This window comes from Pygocentrus nattereri, chromosome 5 (genome assembly GCF_015220715.1).
Source record: "Pygocentrus nattereri isolate fPygNat1 chromosome 5, fPygNat1.pri, whole genome shotgun sequence".
Taxonomy (NCBI): domain Eukaryota; kingdom Metazoa; phylum Chordata; class Actinopteri; order Characiformes; family Serrasalmidae; genus Pygocentrus; species Pygocentrus nattereri.
Window position 1 is genome coordinate 14,806,559 of NC_051215.1, and position 20,342 is coordinate 14,826,900.

The window sequence follows — 20,342 nt, forward strand, 5'->3', positions numbered from 1 at the left end:
CTGAAGGTTCCGTTTAAGATTAAACCGCATGACGTCAGCACGCTACCACGAATCCCGCTTCAGTCTGACAGAGAGCGACTGTTTGGACGACACACTGTTTTATTTTGTGTTATTTCTAAAAGCCTTTTTTTGTTTGTTCGCATGTCTCGAAAAATATATGTTTAAACACAAGGCATGGTTTAGGTGTAGAAGTCCGTGTTTTTTGGGAACACTTTTATTCTCTTTCAACAGCTTCTCGCCCGTTGCTAAGTTCATCCACAGGACTTTGGGACTTTGAAAGGAGCTAACGGCCAAGAACTGAACAAAAAAAGAGGCTAATGCGGCTTTTTTAACGTCGGTTTTTTTGTTTTTAGCCCGTCATCTTGTTTGCACCTTTGCCACCGGACAAGTCACTGGCTCGTTAGTGACTAAACTAAATTCCGCAAAGCTCCACAAAAATGGGACTGCACCCTTTGGAGTTCAGCGAGTGCTACCTGGACAGTCCGAGTTTCAGGGAGAAAATTAAAGCCCATGAAGCGGAGCTGGACAAAACCAACAGGTTTATTAAAGAGCTTTATAAAGATGGAAAGAACCTCATCAATGCGACGAAACGTAAGTTTTGAACGCCTCTTTCGGTAATTCATTGCATTCGTGTTGAAGTGAGAGAGTCTAGTGGCGGTTAAGCAGTAAAGCTGCATGTGTCCTAAATTCTGCACTGCTAAAAATGGATCGTATGTCCAAAGTCGAGGTATCTTCCCCGTCAAGGTCATTTAAACCGTTCATTTAAAAGGAAGGCGTACATTTAGTTCATTTAGCAGCAGGACACCAGAAGAAGAAGGTCCTGCAACGTCAGTGTGTAGCCACTGCCTTAAAATGGTGTCCACATGATCTTTATCTCGAACTTTTGACCTGTAATCAGAGGTGGGTGGGTAGAAGAGCCTAAAATACCCCACAAAACATAAGTATAAGTATGAGACTCTGACTCAAGTGATAGTAAAAGTAAAATCCAAGCAAAATCTGTGATCAAACCAGTAGGTTATTGCAGTACTACACACTTGAAAAAATATGGTTCTTGAAGGCTTCTTTAATAAAGGCAATGGTTCTATTTACTGGTGCTAAATGAGTCTGTGCCTGGTTCTATGTAGAACATTTTTGAAAATGGAGTTTATATCGCACCAAAAAAGGTTCTACCCTTGTTATGATATCAAGCTTACAAGAATACAAGAACCATATTTGGTGTTATATAGAGCCATTTTCAAACAGGTTCTATATAGAAATTTGAGTCCATTCTTTTAGGTTTGCTCTAAAATTAAGAAGACGGGGTGACAGCAAAGCAGCTCAGGTAAATAGTGCAAGTAAATAAATGTGGCTATTATGTTAAAATGCTTCAAACAAGCACAGATCCATCATTATGTCAATTCAGTACATAAAACAGTATAAACAGTAAGTAGCTTCTACCACCTGTGTCTGTAATTTAGTATAATTGTTCATGGCTGGAGGGTATTCACTATGGCACATGTGATCAAGTGTAAATACTGTTTAGATTAGTATTGTCGGTTTTGCAGGGCTTGATGGCGAGGATCCGTCAGGTTCTTGTCAACACATACACTTTATTAAGTTATAAAGAGCTCATTGAAGATGCACACATAAGGCTGATGCCGTTTCAAGTTGAATTCTGTCGGTTTATTTCAAAATTTCTCCATAGTTAAATGTTCGGATGTGGGCCGTGGCCTTCAGAGTGGTTTGGTGTGAAATGCTTCATTGTAGAGAAACTTTACAAAGTCGGAATTGTTCACAATGGTGGTGATGGGAACCAGACTCCTGAAGAGTTCAGTGCTTCTAAAAGCCACGACACAGACAGTTAAATGAAATCTCCTGCCTCATACCTGAGACATTGATTTATAATAGTTTTATGATAAGAGCCTGGAATGTTTTTTTTAAATGGTGGAGTGATGCGTGCAGGGATTTCCAGAGGGAAATAACACCTTTCAGGGCTTTTTAAAAAATAGTTTAGCATTTTTTTGCCATTACAGTATCGCTTTATATAAATACTTAGCAGACATGTGCAGGTTAACTTTTGGATAGTAAATAAAACCAATATGTATTTCTGACTTTGCGGTTTATGGTTATGTCGCCACCGCTGTAAGAAAAGGTGAGTCGGTAAATTTCTCTACAATCAACCATTTCAGGTCAAACCACTCTAAATGACTTTGTTCACATCTCAATGGTTGAATTATGTGGAAATGTAAAAATATAGCGGTTTCATTTGAATCCAAGGTCTCAAATCAACTCAAACCAGTATGTCAGGTATGTGTCTCCAAAGAAGATAGTACGCTGTTGAATTTCTGTCGTATGGCCTTTTCTTTTACGTGTGCTTACATGGTGTATTGCAGGACAGAACTCACATTTCCTTGGGGGAAAATAGCAGCACAACAAATTGGCTAAAAATAAAATGTCCGTGACTTTCACAGGCCTTGGGTTTGCAGGCCTTTTTGGGACTTGCAGGAATGCTCAAGAACTTTGGGAGGAATGTCTGAAGCTGCTTTATATAAAGATATGAAGGGCAGCCCATGTTTTGGTGGGGAAAATGCTATGAAATTCTCCTCTTTTTAAGAAATCAACCTTTGACATGTAGTTTATGGCTGAAAGTTACATTTTACTGAGGAACAATAAAAGTGTATTCCATCTTATGGGGTTTTCTTTCTTGTTGCAAATATGAAGGGTTTGAATCAGGACCGGGTTGTGTGATGTTAAAATTATATTGCACTGTTTTCAGAACAACCTGTTGATATTATGTTGCTCTTGCTGGTTCGAGAAATGTCAGAACAGTAACCAAACTTTTCATTAGATGGACCAACATTGTGTGTATGGCTGTTGGGCAGCCCTAGTTTAAAGCACACGGTTTTCAGCTTCATCATGTAAACTTTCCTTGAAGTATGTAAAAGAAAGTTCTGGTGTTGTGTTAGTCTGTTGTATTGTTTTAAGATAATTCAGTTGCTCTTTGCTCTTGTAAGAGTGGACCGTTTGCTAAGGCATTAAATTATGAGTCCCTTTAGGTCCCTCCCTCTTTATGTGAGTCAGGGAAAGAAAAAAAAACTGAGGATAGAAAGCAAAGATGACCAAGATGACCATAGCATCATAGTTATGGTTCTTGATTCATTTGCCAAAAAGTTTAAGACTTTATAAGTAACTTTATAAGAGAAGGACAACAATCTGCTTTAAACATTTTCAACTTTTATTTTTCACTTTGATGTCCATTTATGATTTATGTGTAGTTTTATGGACCAGAAATAACCCCTCAGAATTCTTTTTTTTTTGGTTATTTATTTATTTTAATATATTTAGGCAAAATGACCTCTCTCTCTGACTCGCTGACCAGAACTGTGCCTTATTCAAGCCTAATCTGAAACATTCCTTGCTACTTCAGTAAGAAAGGGTGAGCTAAATTGCTGTAAACTAAAGAGGCAGGTATATCATTGGTGTCCAAAGAAAAACAAGTATCTCCAAAATGATTTGCTTTGCAGGAGAAGCCAAAAACGTAAAGAGATTTTATTCTAAGTGAATTTGGAGCATTTCTATTGGTCCATTCATCGTGAAATCTTCACACAATGTAAAGGAGAGCTGCTCAACTCGAATTATGCAGGAAACAGAAAAACTTAATTTTAGATACTTATAATGTGACGCAATATGTGAATATTATTTTTGTGACATAAATGTGAAATTTGAGCAAGAAGTTCATAAGATGTTTTGCAGCTTAAGCTCCGTTGTATCACATTTGTCGGAAGAAAACCTCCAAAAAGGTAACTTTACAGGAGAAGAAAAAAATGTGTTTAATTTTAATGCAAGTCAATGGAACCAGAGTTTTTCTCAAGTCATTGTGAGTCATTTGTTTTAGTTCATTCATCATGAAATTTGCACACAATGTAAAGGCTAGCAGGCGTTGTCAAATTATGTCAAAAACTGAAAAATGACACATGAGACAACAGCGATATAGACCATGTGGACTGGGATGTGAATGGTACATGTTGAAACATTTTGTTTACAATGTTTGTATACTACTTAAAAAAATGAGATTTTCCACAACATGAGCCTTTTAAGGTAAGATAATGTGAAATTAAAGTTAACAGTTAACATTAAGAGCAAGAGAAGGTCATGAATATGTTGGCACATTAGTACATGTGTTGCTAGACGACTGCTGTAGCCTCTTCAGAATATACTGAATCACTTGTTTTTTTGTCCATGACGGCTTTTTCCTGTTCGTCTTGTATGGGTCCCTTATTTATATAACGCCAAGCTGTAAATCTGCGGGATATCAAGAGCATGTGCGATATAGTCTGACAACTGATGCGGCACTAAAGTAGGAATAACGTTTTGTTTGTAACTGCAGTGAAAGCTTCTGTGTTTTATCCATTGTGATCTATTGGCCTTAGTGTCTTGTTTGGTTTAGCTGTGTTTAAAGTGAACTGTAATGTAGTTTGGACATCACATCAACACTGGCATGACACAAAATTAAACAAACGCTTGCTCACAAAGTACGCAGTGTTTTCCCTGGGCATGAATGCTAATACATGCTATTCATTTTTATATCTTCTGTTGACCAGGCCCACTCAGGCCTAATTCCAGCAGCAGTTTGGCTTGTTGAATATTGCATCAGTTCACTCACAGAATTTTAGTTTTGTTCTGCAGATTCCACCATGTTAATATTGTGATCTAGGGCTGTAGTCAAGAGTAATAAATAATGGATAATGGGGGAAAAAAGTTATGTTCTTATTGAATTGGTCATTATTAATGGGCAATTTAACAGGATTCTAGTTCATATTTTAAATGCTACTGTCTTTTACAGTAAGAAAAAGAGTCTCGTGGATGATTGCTATTATGTTTCTGCAACTACAGGCACTTTTGAGTGTTATAATGTTTAGGAAATGGAAACCTTAACAAAATTTTTTTTTCTCTCAATTTCTGCCAGATTCAGTGATTGAGAAGTAAACAAAGCTATTCTGAGTGTTTGAATATAAAATGGTCAATTGTAGACACACTGACCAACTTTGTTTTGTTTTTTTAATATAGTGGTGGTGGTGGTGGTGGTAGGAACCAGGGGTCCTGATGTCTACAACACAAATATGGCCATTTTATTTACTAACCAAAACCACAAGTGAACCTATACATGTCTTTTGAGTTTTTATGTTTAATGTTGATAATGACTAAATAGTGGTAAATCTAAGAAAAGGAATGTTTGAATGCTTTATTTAAGAGAGCTTTTTGAGGTGGGCTTCTGGTTCCTATCAAAATCACCATAGACAATTTTTGACTCAGTCAAGTTTCTCTAAAACTAAGCATTTCGCATGACACTACTCTAAACTTCACTGGTTCAATTCTAACTGTTTTAATATGTGATATAAATAATAAGCTACATAAAATGTGTGTGAGCTTAAAAACTTAATTCTGAATTTAAGTTGTCTTTACATTGATGTTAGGTCTTTACTGCAAGACTTTTAACAAGGCCTGCCCAAACATTTTTTGTTCTTGTGGGCCAAAGTGCAATGTAATGGGCAGAGGGCCAAAAAGACTGAACAGTATACAAATAAAGTAAGCTTTGAATAAAATTTAATTGATGTATCTTGTTACTAAAAAACTTAAAACATACAAATTTAAAAGGAAAGTAAGAATTAAGTAAGAAATAAGTTCTGTCCAATAAAAATAGTGTTGTTCTCTCACTGGGTGTGCGGTTGGGGTAACTTCTGGTGGGTCAATTCAGATTTCCTCATGGGCCAATTTTAACCTACAGGCCACACTTTGGGCAGCCCTGCTCTGAGCTGTTGCTGTAAGAATGTGTCTTGCTAAAGACACTTTCACTGTTTCTAAGTATTGATAGCAACAGAGTGGCCTATGACACTAGCTTTTGACATCTAATGTATCTGAATTTAACTTGAGTATGAAATATGGATTTCACTTTATTTATAAGGCCCCAGTAGATTATCTGTAGATTTAATTTAACAAACTATCTGTTGAAATGAAATTGATTAATAGGGTTATCAATAGAATTAGTGAGAGTCAGGGTTAGGTTTAGGTTTTTGGTTGAGGTTGAAGTTAACGCTAGGTTTTAATTTCAAGGTTTAGGGTTTGGGGAAATTAATAGACAATAAGTAGAATGTAAGTTAAATGTGAAATAAGCATCTACAGAGCATTTATAGCAGGCTGTCCAAATAATGTGTTAATTAACATTGTATTCAGTTGTAATTCAAACTACATTAGGTTTAAGCTGAAGGTAAATCAAGGACGTTAAAGTTACTTTGCTTTTCTATCAATCCAGAGACGCATACAACATGTTTTCTGTTGAAAAGCTCTAAATTTGTTAGTCACCAACTTTAACTTTTTGCCAAAATAGTCTATGTATTACTCAATTGCTAGTATAACCCATAGAGACCCATCTAGTTTTGTCATTTAATTTAGTGTATGTTTCCCTACACATCTCTCCACATTTTATGGATTAGATTTTTGTACGCTAAAGAATGACTCTGATTGTGGCTGCTGACGTCATGTGGTCTTTATGATTTGTTATTTAGTACTTATCAGACTGTATTTCAGACTCAGGTAGGTTGCTACATTAAAGGGGAAAAAATCATATAATTGCACATTATCACGACAGCATAGCCCTCATTAAAAGGTGTACCTTTCTGAGAGTGTTTCACAGCACTCATTCTGTGGCTCACAATGTATTATCTGTTAATCATTATCAGAGTGCTGGCTTTTGCAATGCTGATTGTGCGAAAGTCTGCAATATGTAAAAGAATCCATGTCTTACATCTGTTATGCCTGCTGAGGTCCACTTATGACTTTGTGTGTTTTTATCTGTTAAAACGTCATAGTTCATTTTCACATGACCTATTGTCCAACTTCTCTTTATTCCTTGGGTCAGAAGAACAGCCACATTAACTAGACATGTGAACATGATAGGATTGTCTGCTGCTTTACTTGTTCTATTGGAATGAAGAGGCAATGATGTGTCATATACACAGACCAGTTACTTTAAGTGACCTTGTATCTACCCTCTTTGTCCATTTTATGAGTTAGGCTCACCAATAAGGTAGCACTTTGTATTTCCCCAATTGTAATCTGTAGCCCGTGTGTTTCTCTGCATGTTTTGTTCGCCTCCTTTGGCCCTGTTCCTCAGTGGTCAGGACCTCTACAGGACCACCAGAGAGCTGGTATTATTTGGGTAGTGGTATTAATTCAAGTGTGTAATTGTGGAGTTGCAAAGAGCACCTTGGAAAATGTACCAGATAAAATGAACAAAGGGTGTAGATACAGGGGAACTCACTGAAGTCACCACTCTGTGTATATGTTTATAAGATTGAACCAGTTCTGGAAGAGACTGGTTGAACTGCTAGTTTGCTGTGACATTTGACTATACAGAAAAATGCTGGTGGTACAACACTGCTTGGTCATGCTTAGGTGTCATTATAGGCCAAATCAGAATGCATTTTGGCCGAACTTCTGGGTGTATAATGCAGCTCAACTCAGTCCGTGGTAGAAGCAGCTTGTTTTAAGTAGGGGTAAATACAAACAGAACAAATTTACCCATAATGTGGTCAATAATGGTAATGTCAAAGATTTTTTGGTGGGAGGAGGGATCTGTATGCCTTTCAGAAGTGTGAAGGTTCTCCATTGTTTCCTGCTACTGCTGAGAGGGAGAGAAAGGTGCTTTATCCACCTCATGCCCAAAACTCTGCTGAGTTTTGATAAAGAGGAGAGATAGTGACTGCTGAGCTCCCTATCTTTCTGTCCTGTGAGTACAGTAAGACTGACTGGCAGTTGTGAAGTTAAAACCTAACTTGATAAGATACTAGTGTAAATTACAGTTCTACTTGTTTAAACACTTTTCAGCACTAATTTTTAGTGGTATGGGTATTTTAGTGGTATTTCTTATGTTATCACAACAGTTTCTTATACTTGTCCAGTATTACAGGGAGTCAATTTATAGCAGATTTTTCTCTCACAGTAGCTGTAAAAGGTAACGTGATTTCAGGCAGTCTTAAACTATTATCTTCCATGATTGCCCTGCGGTGTAGGGAGTGTATAATCCAATCTTTTCCTTTCTTTTTTGATCTAAATCTTTCCAGTCTTTTTGATCTGCTCCAGTTGTTACCGGCCTGATTTCGAAAATATTAAACATGTTCTGTATTTAGAACTCATTGATCTGGCGTGTGTGGGGGAGCACCGATTCCCTCATATGAAATGTGTGCTGATGATCATGTTTTAAAGCCAAGCTTTGCTGAATGGAGAACTAAGCCGAGTTGAAGGTTAAAACGTTTTTTTATCCTAATCTACAGAGTACTCTGTACCTTGCTGTCATCTGCTTTGATCGTGTTTGTTTTGATCACTGAAAGGCTGGATCATTGTTTGGGCCACTGATTCCTGAGCATAATCTGAAAGAGTGAGGTGTTTTGTTCTGGAAAAATCTTCATCACAGCATTTGGCTTTTCTGTGATTTAATAAGTTGGGACACACAGAACGCAAGAGTGATGTCACAAAAAACAAACAAACAAACAAAAAAACTGCATACAGTCATTTGTGTTCACCTTTTCAGACAGTGCACTGCACTACATCCAAAACCAAAGCAGTTGTGCTTTCTTTGTAATAAAACATGAGTTGTCAGTCTTCTTTTAAGTACGGATGGAATTCTTAATTGAAACAATGTTTTTTTTTTTTTTGTAAATTACTTTTTATTGGGAAATTCTGTTCAAGACAATGGACAGTGACATTCAAACATTCATATGTCCTAAATAATGATCACACAAAACAAAATAGATAAATAAACAACTAAAACAAATACAAATCTTATCAAGAATTAGACTTCCATGAGATCACATTTTTCCACAAAGTAACATTAAAGTCACTGATTTGTCCCTAAATTTAGTTCCCCTTTTAATTATTTATTATTATTATTTATTTGACAATTTCTTTGTTATTTATTTATTTTGAGGTAAAAACTATTTACATAAAGATGGGGAAGCTTACTCTAGAGAAGGACGGGAGGTCATGAGTTCTACAAAAAGTCTGGTCGCTGGGGTCTTATATATGCTAGCCATCTAGACCAGATCCGATAAAATTTGTCTGCTTGTATTCTTAGAGAATAGGTGAGTTTCTCCATAATAAAAATTTCATAAACGACATCGTACCACTCTTGAATTTGGGGAGGTTCAGAGGACAACCATTTTCGAGTGATTGCCTTTTTACTTGCGGCTAACAAGGCACTCAGTAGTTTTTTATCACTTTGACACATATCCAAAGAAAGATTTCCCAAATAGAGAAAAGTAAAGTCAAAAGGTATGTTTAGTTGAAATATCTTACAGACAGCCTGATGGATATCCCTCCAATATCCAGACAGCGCAGTACATTCCCAAAAAATATGGAAATGGTTTGCGCCATCCGAGCCACGCATTCTCCAGCAGCTAGACCCTGAGCCCTGATGCCGTTTCTGCACAGGGGTAATAAAAAATCTAAGAATATTTTTCCAACAAAATTCTTTCTATAGTAGAGAACTTGTTGTTGCCCACTGATATTTACATATTTCCCCTCAATCATCCTCAGATAGTGACACAATTGAAACATATTGTGACATAATATATCACTAATAATTGTTTCATTACCTGCCTGGAATTTTCAATATCCAAGTGACATCATAATATTTGTTATGAGGAGAAGAGTTTACGCAGAAAAACAACAGGTCTTGGGCCCAGAAGTTTGATGTCCACAAACTTCAGAGGTGAAGGTCAGTGCTCCATATACTTGACTGAGATTCTAGAAATAGTTTTTGCTCTGAACATTTAAAATAACAATTCAGCAATGGGAGCTTTCTTTAGTGGATCATGTGGTAGTGCAGGCAAACAGGCAGTGTAAACCATCTATTTTACTTTGTGTTTGGGACAGTATTTGAGAATATTGTATCCAGTGTGTCTCAGACAACCTATTTGTGTTTATCCCTGGATTTGTCTGATCTAGAGTTAGAAGTAAATGTGGATGTTCTAAGAGTTGGGACTTACCAGCATTTATGTATGTATGTATGTATGTATTCATTTATTTATTCACTGTAAAAATGATTCATTTTTTAAAAACGTAAAATAAGTAAACCTGGTTGCCTCAAATGTTTTTTTTTTTTTGAAGTTTACAGAATGTAAAACTCAAGTTATTGGTCTGTTAACTTACTATTAGAAGTTCCATGAACTATTTTTTAAAGTGGAAACAAAATCATTTTTTTACAGTGTAGAAGACTTTGCTCCCTACTGCCTTATTCGAGCACAGCTTGCTCTGATATTCGAATGGGCCTTGCCTGCCTGATTAAGTGTGTTATTACGGCTGTTTGTAAACAGATCATAAAAGAATCATGCCTGTGGCCTGTTTACATGTTTTTCCGCTCAAAGATACATCATGAAAACTTATGCTGCATGCCTAACTCTGAGGTAGGTTACTTTCACAGATGGCATGCAGCTCTTAGACCAATCAGGGCCAGCCTTCTAGGACAGTCCTCCAGGCCTTTTCACGTTTTTTAATACACTTTTTGAAACATTTGCAAGGTCAGTCATATAAATTGAGAATAATATGCAATTATTATGCCAAAAGCATTAATAATGCACTAGTCTTAGAAGTTCTTTACGTTTTCTGCTCCTCTTGTTTCAGATAATACCAAACACGTTCAGTGATGTTGAGGTCTGGTCAGTCATTTGTTCTGAAAACACCAGCAGCTTCTCTCTGTTCTTTTTGTCTATTTTTTCCCCCTCACTAACAGCTTTTTAACAGCTGCACATCCTTTCAGACCCATAGCGTTGAGTTCTCTTCTCGTAGTGGGAGGATGGACAGAAACACCTATGCTCAAGAGCAGAGCTTGATTTTCTCCTCTCTCTGTGAGCTGTTTGCTTTGTTTCGGTCTTCTATCACGTTGTTAGGAGTCTGCCAGGTTCTTACAAGTCCAGTTTTCTTAATAGCTTTTAATATTTTGTTTATTTATTTTTACTTAATTTTCTATTGTCACTCTTTCTTTATGGAAAAAAACATCCCCTGAAAAATTAATAATTTACTAAAAAACATACTTTATGGCCATTTTGACTGGAAATAAAGTAAATGAAGGGTGGTCTCAGACCACAGTACCCCCCAGAGTTTAGTTTGTGTAAATTCTTGGGCAATCAGGAGTTAATTATACATGAAATAATCTTTAAGTAGATGTTAATTACTCCTTTGACTTGTGTCTTGATTGAAGTATGTGCAGCATTTCCACATGAATAAAAAAAATTACAACACACTACTGTTACTACTGAAAGATCAGGTACTCAGGTGGTAATTATATTACACACATGAATGAAGTAAATTATTATTTACATGAATTTTCAGTGTTTGGGTGCTGTTATTGTCTGAGGGTTGAACAGTAGCCAATGTGAAAAGCTACCACTCCAGTTTTCCTGTGTTTAGGGATCGGAGCGGATGCGTCAGACCACCAGTTCTTGATTCAGAAGGAAACGGGACTGCGAGCAGGAGTGGAACATACACAAACACATGAGTATGCCCCCGGTGGAAGAGGAGGGCACAGAGGATGTGCTCCGGTTACTTTCCGTTTCCTCCTTTGTGTAGTGCACACTCCTTGTCACACAACCTTAGGTTCTCTGCCGTATCCTCCCCTTTCTCTCTGAAAGGGTCATGAACCACAGCCTTGTCCATCACTTTTTAAAGGAAGCAGATAGCTTGTATGCATTTGTACAGATTTTTTTCTGTGGTACTTTCTGTAGATCAAAAGCGAATAAGAATAGAAAGCAGTGATTTGTTAATCAATGCATATTTAAGTTTGTATTTAAACAAAAACAGTCCAAAAAACAGATATATAATGTTTCATGTTTGGTAAACATACACTCATTCTGAAATTAATGCTTGCAGCATGTTCCAAAGATGTTAGGATAAGATTAAGGCATCTCTTGATTGTAGACTTTGACACTGATATGCTAACCTTCTTTAGAATGTCCTTGACTTGGCTAGATTTTGTGAAGGTGTTTTTCTTCATCACAGAAAGACTTCTGATATCATCCCCTGTGGTCTTCGAGTGTGTTGCTTAGCTCACCAGTGCATTCCTACCTTTTAAGATTGTACCAAGTTATTGATTCGCCCACTCTTAAAGTTTCTGTTATCTCTCTGATAGGTTCGTTTTGTTTTTATAGCCTAATGATGGCCCCCTTCATTTGTAGCGACACCTCAATGGACTGCATATTGCGAGCTACCAAATGCATATTTGGAATCAACTCCAGACCATTTATCTCCTTATTTTGTGATGAAATAACGAGGGAACAGTCTACCCAGGAGAGTACATGACTGAGGTGTCCTTGAGCAAGGCATCTAACTCCCAACTGCTCCCAAGGCACTGCGGATAGGGCTACCCACCGCTCCGGGCAAGTGTGCTCACTGCCCTCTAGTGTGTGTGTGCTCACTGGTGCGTATGTGTGTGTTTCATTTGACGGATGGGTTAAACGCGGAGGTGAAATTTCCCTGTTGTGGGACTAATAAGGGTCACTTAATCTAATTTAATCTAATCTTAAACAGGCCACATCTGACCATGGGATGTGTGCAATTACTTTTGAGCCTGTGAAAACGGTTAATGCAGCATTTTTGTTAAACCCCCTAAATTAAAGCTACACTTCAATCACATCTTGACTGCTTCATTTCAAATCTACTACAAGAATCGCATTACTGTCCAAATACTTCTGGACTGTTTATCTGAGGAATAGCAGTAAATTCCACTTTCAAGACTGGATCAATTGGTGTCAAGTAGTTACAAGCTTGACACGGCCAAGATTAAGTCAGATTTGGCATCAGAATGTGATTATACAACACTGCTAGCTTTTGATTATGACTTTACCTGTTTTACAGTGTAAACAAAACTAGGGTTGAAGTGACTGAAAATCAGGTTGAAGTGACTGAAAATCAGCTCAATCACATACAGTATAGGCTGTATGGTATCGGTCTAGCATATTGGCTGAGGGCGCTTGCATATTGCAGACTAGGACCTGATCACAGGGCCTAATATTAACTGATGTTAAAGTCCTCATTTAATGGTATTGGCAAAAACTCTGCTAATAAAGCACCTGTATTTAGTTGTTTGTTTTACATTATAAGGAACAGACATATCTGACATTAGGAAAACAGTTCATTTTATAGACAATAGTATGTAATTGGTGCATCACCTGATACTATCTGTCATTGTTATGAAATATCATATCAATCAGGCTGTGCTGGAGATATTATTGTGCAGACGTAATGTGTGCTACAGTATGGAGACAAACCAAACCTTAGTTACTTTATTTGCATTTATCAGCTGAGCCCGTATTTATCATTTGTACCCATCTGTCTGTTGTCTAGTACATTCTTATTGTTGCCTTATATTGTTGTCCAAAGTTGCCATCATAATAATATCATAATACAGCTGCGAAGCTAGCTCTGCATCTATTGTCTTGAGACTTTTCAGCCTACCCAGGTTGGTTTACAACTGCAAATGCGTGTTTATTCCTCTGCCGTGGCCATGTCAGTCTCACTCTAACATTATGCGGACCTGCAGCCTGCAGCACGCAAGATGTTTTTGCTCAGCTGGCAGGGCCGGAGAACTTCTCCACGATTGGGTCTGGCAAAGAACACCCTGTAATCACATTACTGCGTCTGCCAGCAAACATCAGAATCTTTCATTAGATTCGCATTACGGGCGCAATGAGCTCATGCAAGAGGAAGGTTTGCTTTTTTAGGAGAAGAAATGCAAGCTGATAATGGAGTGAGCTAAACTCTCCGTCTTTGTGCATTTCATAAGAGGTTTAAGACGTGGGCCTTTGAAATTATTTTATAGTTCCAGTGTTTTTTTTGTTTTTTTTTTTGTATGTGTGTTATTTTTTCATAGGCTGGCAAATTAGCAAAGCATGAATAAAGTAAGAAACTTTAGGCCCAAATTCATTTGTCTTGTGTTAAAATACTTTGCTTTTCTTCTTACTATTATACTCCCTAAGTGAACAGTCTAACTTGTCATTTGCTATGTAAATATAGGGATTTGAATAATCATGATTCTTGAACTCATTTATTTGAATACCACTGCCTGTCTGAAATCTCCTGCGATAGGGACGATAGAGATGTTTGATCCGCACTTTGAGTTCATGCCTGCCATATCTGCATTGCATTTTTACTGTGCAATATCTTTAGGATATATTCTAAGCTCTTAGTGTTGTAGCCAAGAGCCAAGATCCTGAGACCAGATATGGAATGGGGAGAAATCCCTATAATCCAAGTTTGTACTGACTGCAGTTTAGCTTTTTTTTCTACGCAGTCAGGGAGATGTAACCGTTTGCTGTCCTTCCTTTTGACTTTTTAAGAACTTGATGAATCTTGCCTCAAAAGCTCAGATTCTGCTTGTAGCTTTGGGCCATCAGTCACCACCTTTCCTCTTTGAGATCTGCACTGAAGGTTTAGACTATGTGTCATTCAGCATTCAGAAGCTGTGTTACAAAATCCAGGCTAAGAACTATTCAGATCACTGAAAGCAGGTGACTTTCACACCCTGCATTCAGTTTACAACCTCTTAAACAGATAAACAGCTAGAGAAATAGTGTACTGTAGCGTGTTATACTGTATATGTGGTCTATTTGGACAGCATGTGGTACGATTTATGCTTCACTTGTACTATTGGCTATCCAGTGGGCTTGCCCGTCTTACGACCCAAGGCTGATATTTGATCATCCATCATTACATATTTTAGAACACAAGCTAAACTAAGCCAGTATCCACATGTACAAGCTGGCATTTCTCTTAAATGTACTTCCTCAAATGAGTGTGTAAAGAATTACAGGGGTCAGTATACAGTGAAGGATACTCCACTAGTGTCCTAAAGAATTGACAAAATGTAGACTGCATTTCTTGGCTGTGTTTGAAGGATCCTTTTGATTGGACAGCCTTTAATAATGTAACAGTCTGGAAAGGTCAACCACGGAGACATGAAGGCAGTAATTAGACTAAGTAAAATATCTAAGGTAGATCTTCAAGAGCAAGGTAGGTTGGTGACTACTGCTTTAAGTAATTTCTTAAGGTCTTGCTGCAAAGAAGCTCAGTTTGTCCGGCTTTACTTTCCTCCTGATGGATGGATCACTTACTCATGGAGCCCTGGAGAGGATGCCGGTAAAAATAAAAAATTAATTCAAGTAAATGTTTTGCAATCTGTACGCATGATCTCTTTGATGCATAGTCACAATTTCTTAATTTGTTCCCACGATTAACAATTAGTTGTCATTTTTGTGAGCACGATTTCTTATGTTGCTCTCTCATTTGCTTTTAATCATAGTCATGTTTCTTTTTTGATTGTGCAGTTTGTTTGTTTTCTTTCTTCCCTATGCACAAACAAAATAAATGTCGTATATAGAGGCGGGCTTATTTGTCCCTGAAACTGTCTGATGGTTTTTGGTGTGTTAAATTGGAGTGGTAATGGACAGAGCCATGCTAATTTGGTTTGATTTTGATTTGAGTGTGTTATGAGGACATTGTAGCTCCTCTTTGCAGTGGAGCTCCAGAATCCGCCAATCGGCTTAGATTCAGTTGCAGTTCCGTGGTGAAATGAAGGAATAAACTACAACCAAATCCATCACTAAACTGAGGTGAAGCCACAGCACGAAACTTATCACGGTTTCTGCTCACAAGTCAAGCTGCAGTGTTAGAGAGCCTCACACAATCACAGGAAGAAATGTTATGATAATGCTCTGTCCATTATCACATCAATCTCACACACCAAGACTTGTCAGCTTCTGTTAGCCTACTTGCGCACATGACAAATAAAACTGGCTGTATCTACTACATTTATTTTCTTTGTGCACAAAAAAGTGCACACAATTAAAAAGAAAATATTAGAACAATTAAAAGAAAGTCAGAGAACAAAAAGAAAATGTGGCCATGAATAAAAGAAAATATATACATGATTAGACAAAAGGAGACAACAACTTTTTATTCATTGTATAAGAAAAATGTGCATATGAATGGCAAAATGTTCACTCAAGTTCATTTTTATTTTTACCTCCAGTGCTTACTGACTCCTTGGTTTATTATTGCTTAGGTATTTCTGTTGTTCCGCCTACAGGAAAAGGCCCATCTTAAATCTGTCTGTCCTTTCACTTTGGCATCACTTTATTTCAGGCCAGCTTCTCCAGCATCACATGCTGTTTTATCTGTACTTTTTATTCAAACCAGTCAGCATTCTCTGAACAGGTTTTCAGTTTAATAATGACTGCAGATCTTCAATGACTGGTGTCTGATTTGAAAACAGCCATGGGTATTGCATATGTTAAGAACAATTTTGCGCAACAGCATTTGCCAACAGTCAGCTCTGGAAATTCATGGTGCTGGAATCTTGAGATGGTTGTACAAAGACGGGCAGTGTACTCTCTCAGCCTCAGAATGGCTGAATATAAGCAGAGGTGTTCTACAGGAATGAGGGAGAGCTGTTAAAGGAACACTCCAACATTTTTCCGCCTGCTCTCGTGTGGTGTATTGTCGACTACTGTGGATAGTAATTTTGTCTCTGGACCTGTCACAGTTATTGCATGATCACCTGCTCACAATTATTTGAGCTGAGCACCATTACCTTTCATGGTTGTTTGTTTTAACAAGGATGTGTTTTTTCAGCAAGCAAAGTGTGAATTAGGCGTGTTGTCATCAGTTGGGCTGTGGCAAATAAGTAAATAAAAGAAAAGAGAAAACATTAATTGAGAGACATCTTGGGTCCGAAGTTCTGGCTTCTGACCAGGGTGACTAGAGTGATTTGAGGAGAATGTCTAATTGCAATTTTTCTGACCATTATTCCATCCATCCATCCATTTTCTAAGCCGCTTCTCCGTCAGGGTCGCGGTTTCTGACCATTATTGTGACTGTAATTTATGCTGTGATTTATTTTTCATAAAATCAGGACCTGGACTTGTTGTTTTTTTTTGCCAAGAAAGCCAAAATATACAACCTCTCAAACTCAGGCTCAAGTGTTGAACATAGTACGCTGGACTGGTGTACAGCTCACCAGTTGTGGTTGTGATGTCACAGCACATGAGTGTTTGGTTGCTTCTGATTGGTCTATCTAATCTGCAGGCAACTCACAAGCTCTGTGTTGTTAGGTTAAATATCCCCAGTTAAAGCTTGTTAAGACGAATGGTTGATGTAGGCTGCAGTAAAAATTACTCTCTTATTGCAATCAATTGCGATTTTTATATAAAAACAATATATTTTTCAATACATTTCTTATTACAAATCTTTCTTCTGACTGGTGCAATAACATGTTTAGCCAGCAGTGATGGATAACGTTTGTTTATTTGAGCTTGAGCTGAGTGAAAACCTATTGATTTGACTTGCAGCAGTGCATGCACGCCACATTTTAGTGTGTCCTTTTTTCTCCACACACAGTAATGCTACTTCTTTTAGTATTAATGCAAACATAGTGCTCTATGAATTTCTCAGTAACATCAACCTCTTATTCTAAATAAGGCTGTAAATTTGTATAATGCATTTTTCAATTAAGGATTTGAGGTGTGAATTTATTCACCGAATTCAGCAGCTGCCCATCTAATTATGAATGTTTTAAATCAACAGATTTTCTGTTTAAATACATTGAAATATGTAGAACTGATAGTACTAATTAATCTACTAGGAAGGTCAGCAGATACACTGGAGCATTCTTTCACTGAGACTCTGTTCAGGATGATGGTGATGATTGCCATGATAATGTAGCCCCACTCAGCTGCCCTTGTTACATAAAATGCTGTTGTGAGAAAGAGGAGAAAGATGCCTCAGGAGAGGAAAAAAGAAAGAGAGACATACAGTAGGAACAACTGGAAAATCTCATCACTGAATGGAACAGGAAGGATCTGGAAAAAGGATGGGCATGTAAACACCGTCTGGCTCTCGTGAGATCAGCAAGGGGTTAACCATGACCTCAGTGGCGAATCAGATAAGAGAGTTACAATAATAATAGCCATAAAAACAATAACAGTAATATTTATACATCATTCAAGCACATGCCAGAGTCCACAGAGTGAAGCATAGTGATAAATGTGGAACTTAATGAATGTGTTTAGATAAGAAAATGGAAAAAGATCTGGGGTCATAGTAATCAAGCTTCTATAACTGAGGTTGTAGAAGATATTTAGGAAAACATTAGAGCAGTGCTGGGTGATATATCACCATTTCTGGTATTCAGCTGTATTGGTTTTTAGTTTTAACACTGTTGATGGATGACAAAACTTTCACTCTAGTACATGCCATTTGCCGTGGACTTCAAAGAACAATTCAGTATGTTTCCTTTTTGGAAATGTACTGGCTGACCTAGACTTCCACTACATGTTACATTAACCTTGTGGCTTCAGTGCAAAACTAAAGAATCAAACTTTAGACAATGAACATGTCTTGGCTTATTGATAGGCCTGTCACAATCATGAAAATTATCTGATGATTACTTTATGTAAGTAGATAAGTATTTTTTTATTCTTTACTTATTTATAAGTAATTTTTGTTTGCCACTCTTAAAGTACAAGCCTAATGTGGCTAAATCGGCCGATTTAGCTATCTTGCGTCCTAGGCCTCCACTAGGAATTGCTACTTTGAGAAAAAGCACTGGGGTTCCCAGTTCCAAGCTCAACATATTACAGCATTGACCCACCATAAAGCACTACATACTCATAAATAAAGGTGCTGATCTGTCACTGGGGCAGTACCCCTCTTGTCACTGGGATGGTACCCTCAAGGGTACATCTCAGTACCTTTTAGTCAGGGAACATGATTGTACAATAATCCCCTGAAATTATATTTGTCAGTTCCACATGCTTTACACACCCCGTCTTATCTCCAGCCTTTTTGTTTTATCATTCTGTTTAAAACTTTAGGTTATGGAAAGGTACAAATAAGTACTTTTCACCTGGGAAAATATATTTAAAGTTCACTGCTGGACCTTAAAACCACTGTTGTACCTTTGAGGGAACTTTTTGAGGATTGTTTGTACCTTGATGAACAAAATTGTACCTGAGCAACACCTTTATTTCTGTACTTTTACATGAGATTTGCTTCAGATCAGTGAACATACACATACACAATATTTACACAGTTGACCAGAAAGTTCAGTTTTGAGAAGGTAAATACATAGTTCACACTGATGTTATCACTCAAGTCACAAATGTTTGCTGGCTGGCTTGATGCTAACGGTGTAGCTCACATGCAGAGGTTTGAAATTGGTGCAGTTTCAAGCTCTGACTTCCCGCCTCTGAGCCAAGTCATAGTATTAGTATCTCTCAACAGATGACAGTTTGAGTTCAAATAAACAAACATTACTCACTAATGTCCTCTATAAATGCTGTAGCACCAGTCACACCTTAGAATTTTTGTTGTTTACATGGACATATGACTGTTATTAGAGTGCTTGAAAAAGCACTCTATTGTTATCTCTTATACTTCTTATTCTTCCACACTTTTCTGCGATTAATACAGCCCGAACTGCTTAATGTACAGACTCTGTTCAAACTGTGTTTCGAAGGTCTCGGCCCTGTGACTTGTGCTCTGTATTTTTGGAGTCGATTGGATTGGTATTTTTTAATAAAATTAAGTTTAGAATGAATGGCGGAATGTTCTAGAACTTCAAATTCTAACTGACATCGATGATGTCACAGCAGGCCACTCAGTCTCACAGACACAGTTGATCACGTAGGGAATCTGCTTTTAAATCCTTAAACTTTCACCTAGAAACTCCATTTCAGTGTTGAATGATAGAGAAACTTGTCCTTTCTGAAACCTCAAAAAATCTCATCATTTTATCAATGAGCTTTAGAGTTATGAGCATTTGTTTGGCACTAGGCACAGAAAACTGCCCCATTCACTCCCATGTTAATTTCTCAAAATCTGAATCTGCTTATTACAAGATTTTCTCTGTGTTTAACTTGTCATAACTCAGACATTTTCTTCTTAATACACACAACATTACACCAAAATAATCCTCAAGGGGTCTTATCTCACACCATCTATCCGGTTAAGTGATAGAGTATGACTGTTTGTTCAGAGGGTGCAAATCAGACTCAAACAAGGCTTCTCCACTAAGAGCTGCATAATAACAGAGTGACAGTAAATTTGACTGACCCCCCCCCCCTCAAACACATACATCTCTCACCCCCACTCACACACACACACACACACACACACACACACACAGACATATACCTAAAGAAGTGTTGTTCACCTACACACAAACACATACAACACACACACACTTGCAGCTCTTTTCAAGCACTCTTGCAGTTCCTTCAGGAAATGTATTTCAAGTTAATAAATGTGCTTTTGTT

At 37.5% G+C, this 20,342-nt stretch overlaps 1 protein-coding gene across 3 annotated transcripts in view; it reads left to right on the plus strand.

The window, feature by feature from the left end:
- Window positions 1-49: 49 nt before the first annotated feature.
- Window positions 50-20,342, plus strand: part of arhgap10 (Rho GTPase activating protein 10) — a 127,230-nt gene continuing 106,937 nt past the window's right edge. For all 3 annotated transcript variants that reach the window (XM_037538884.1, XM_037538883.1, XM_017701444.1), the window contains exon 1: window positions 50-591. In XM_037538884.1, the coding sequence (XP_037394781.1) occupies window positions 438-591 (154 nt within the window). In that variant the 5' untranslated portion in view covers window positions 50-437. The remainder of the gene's footprint in view (window positions 592-20,342) is intronic.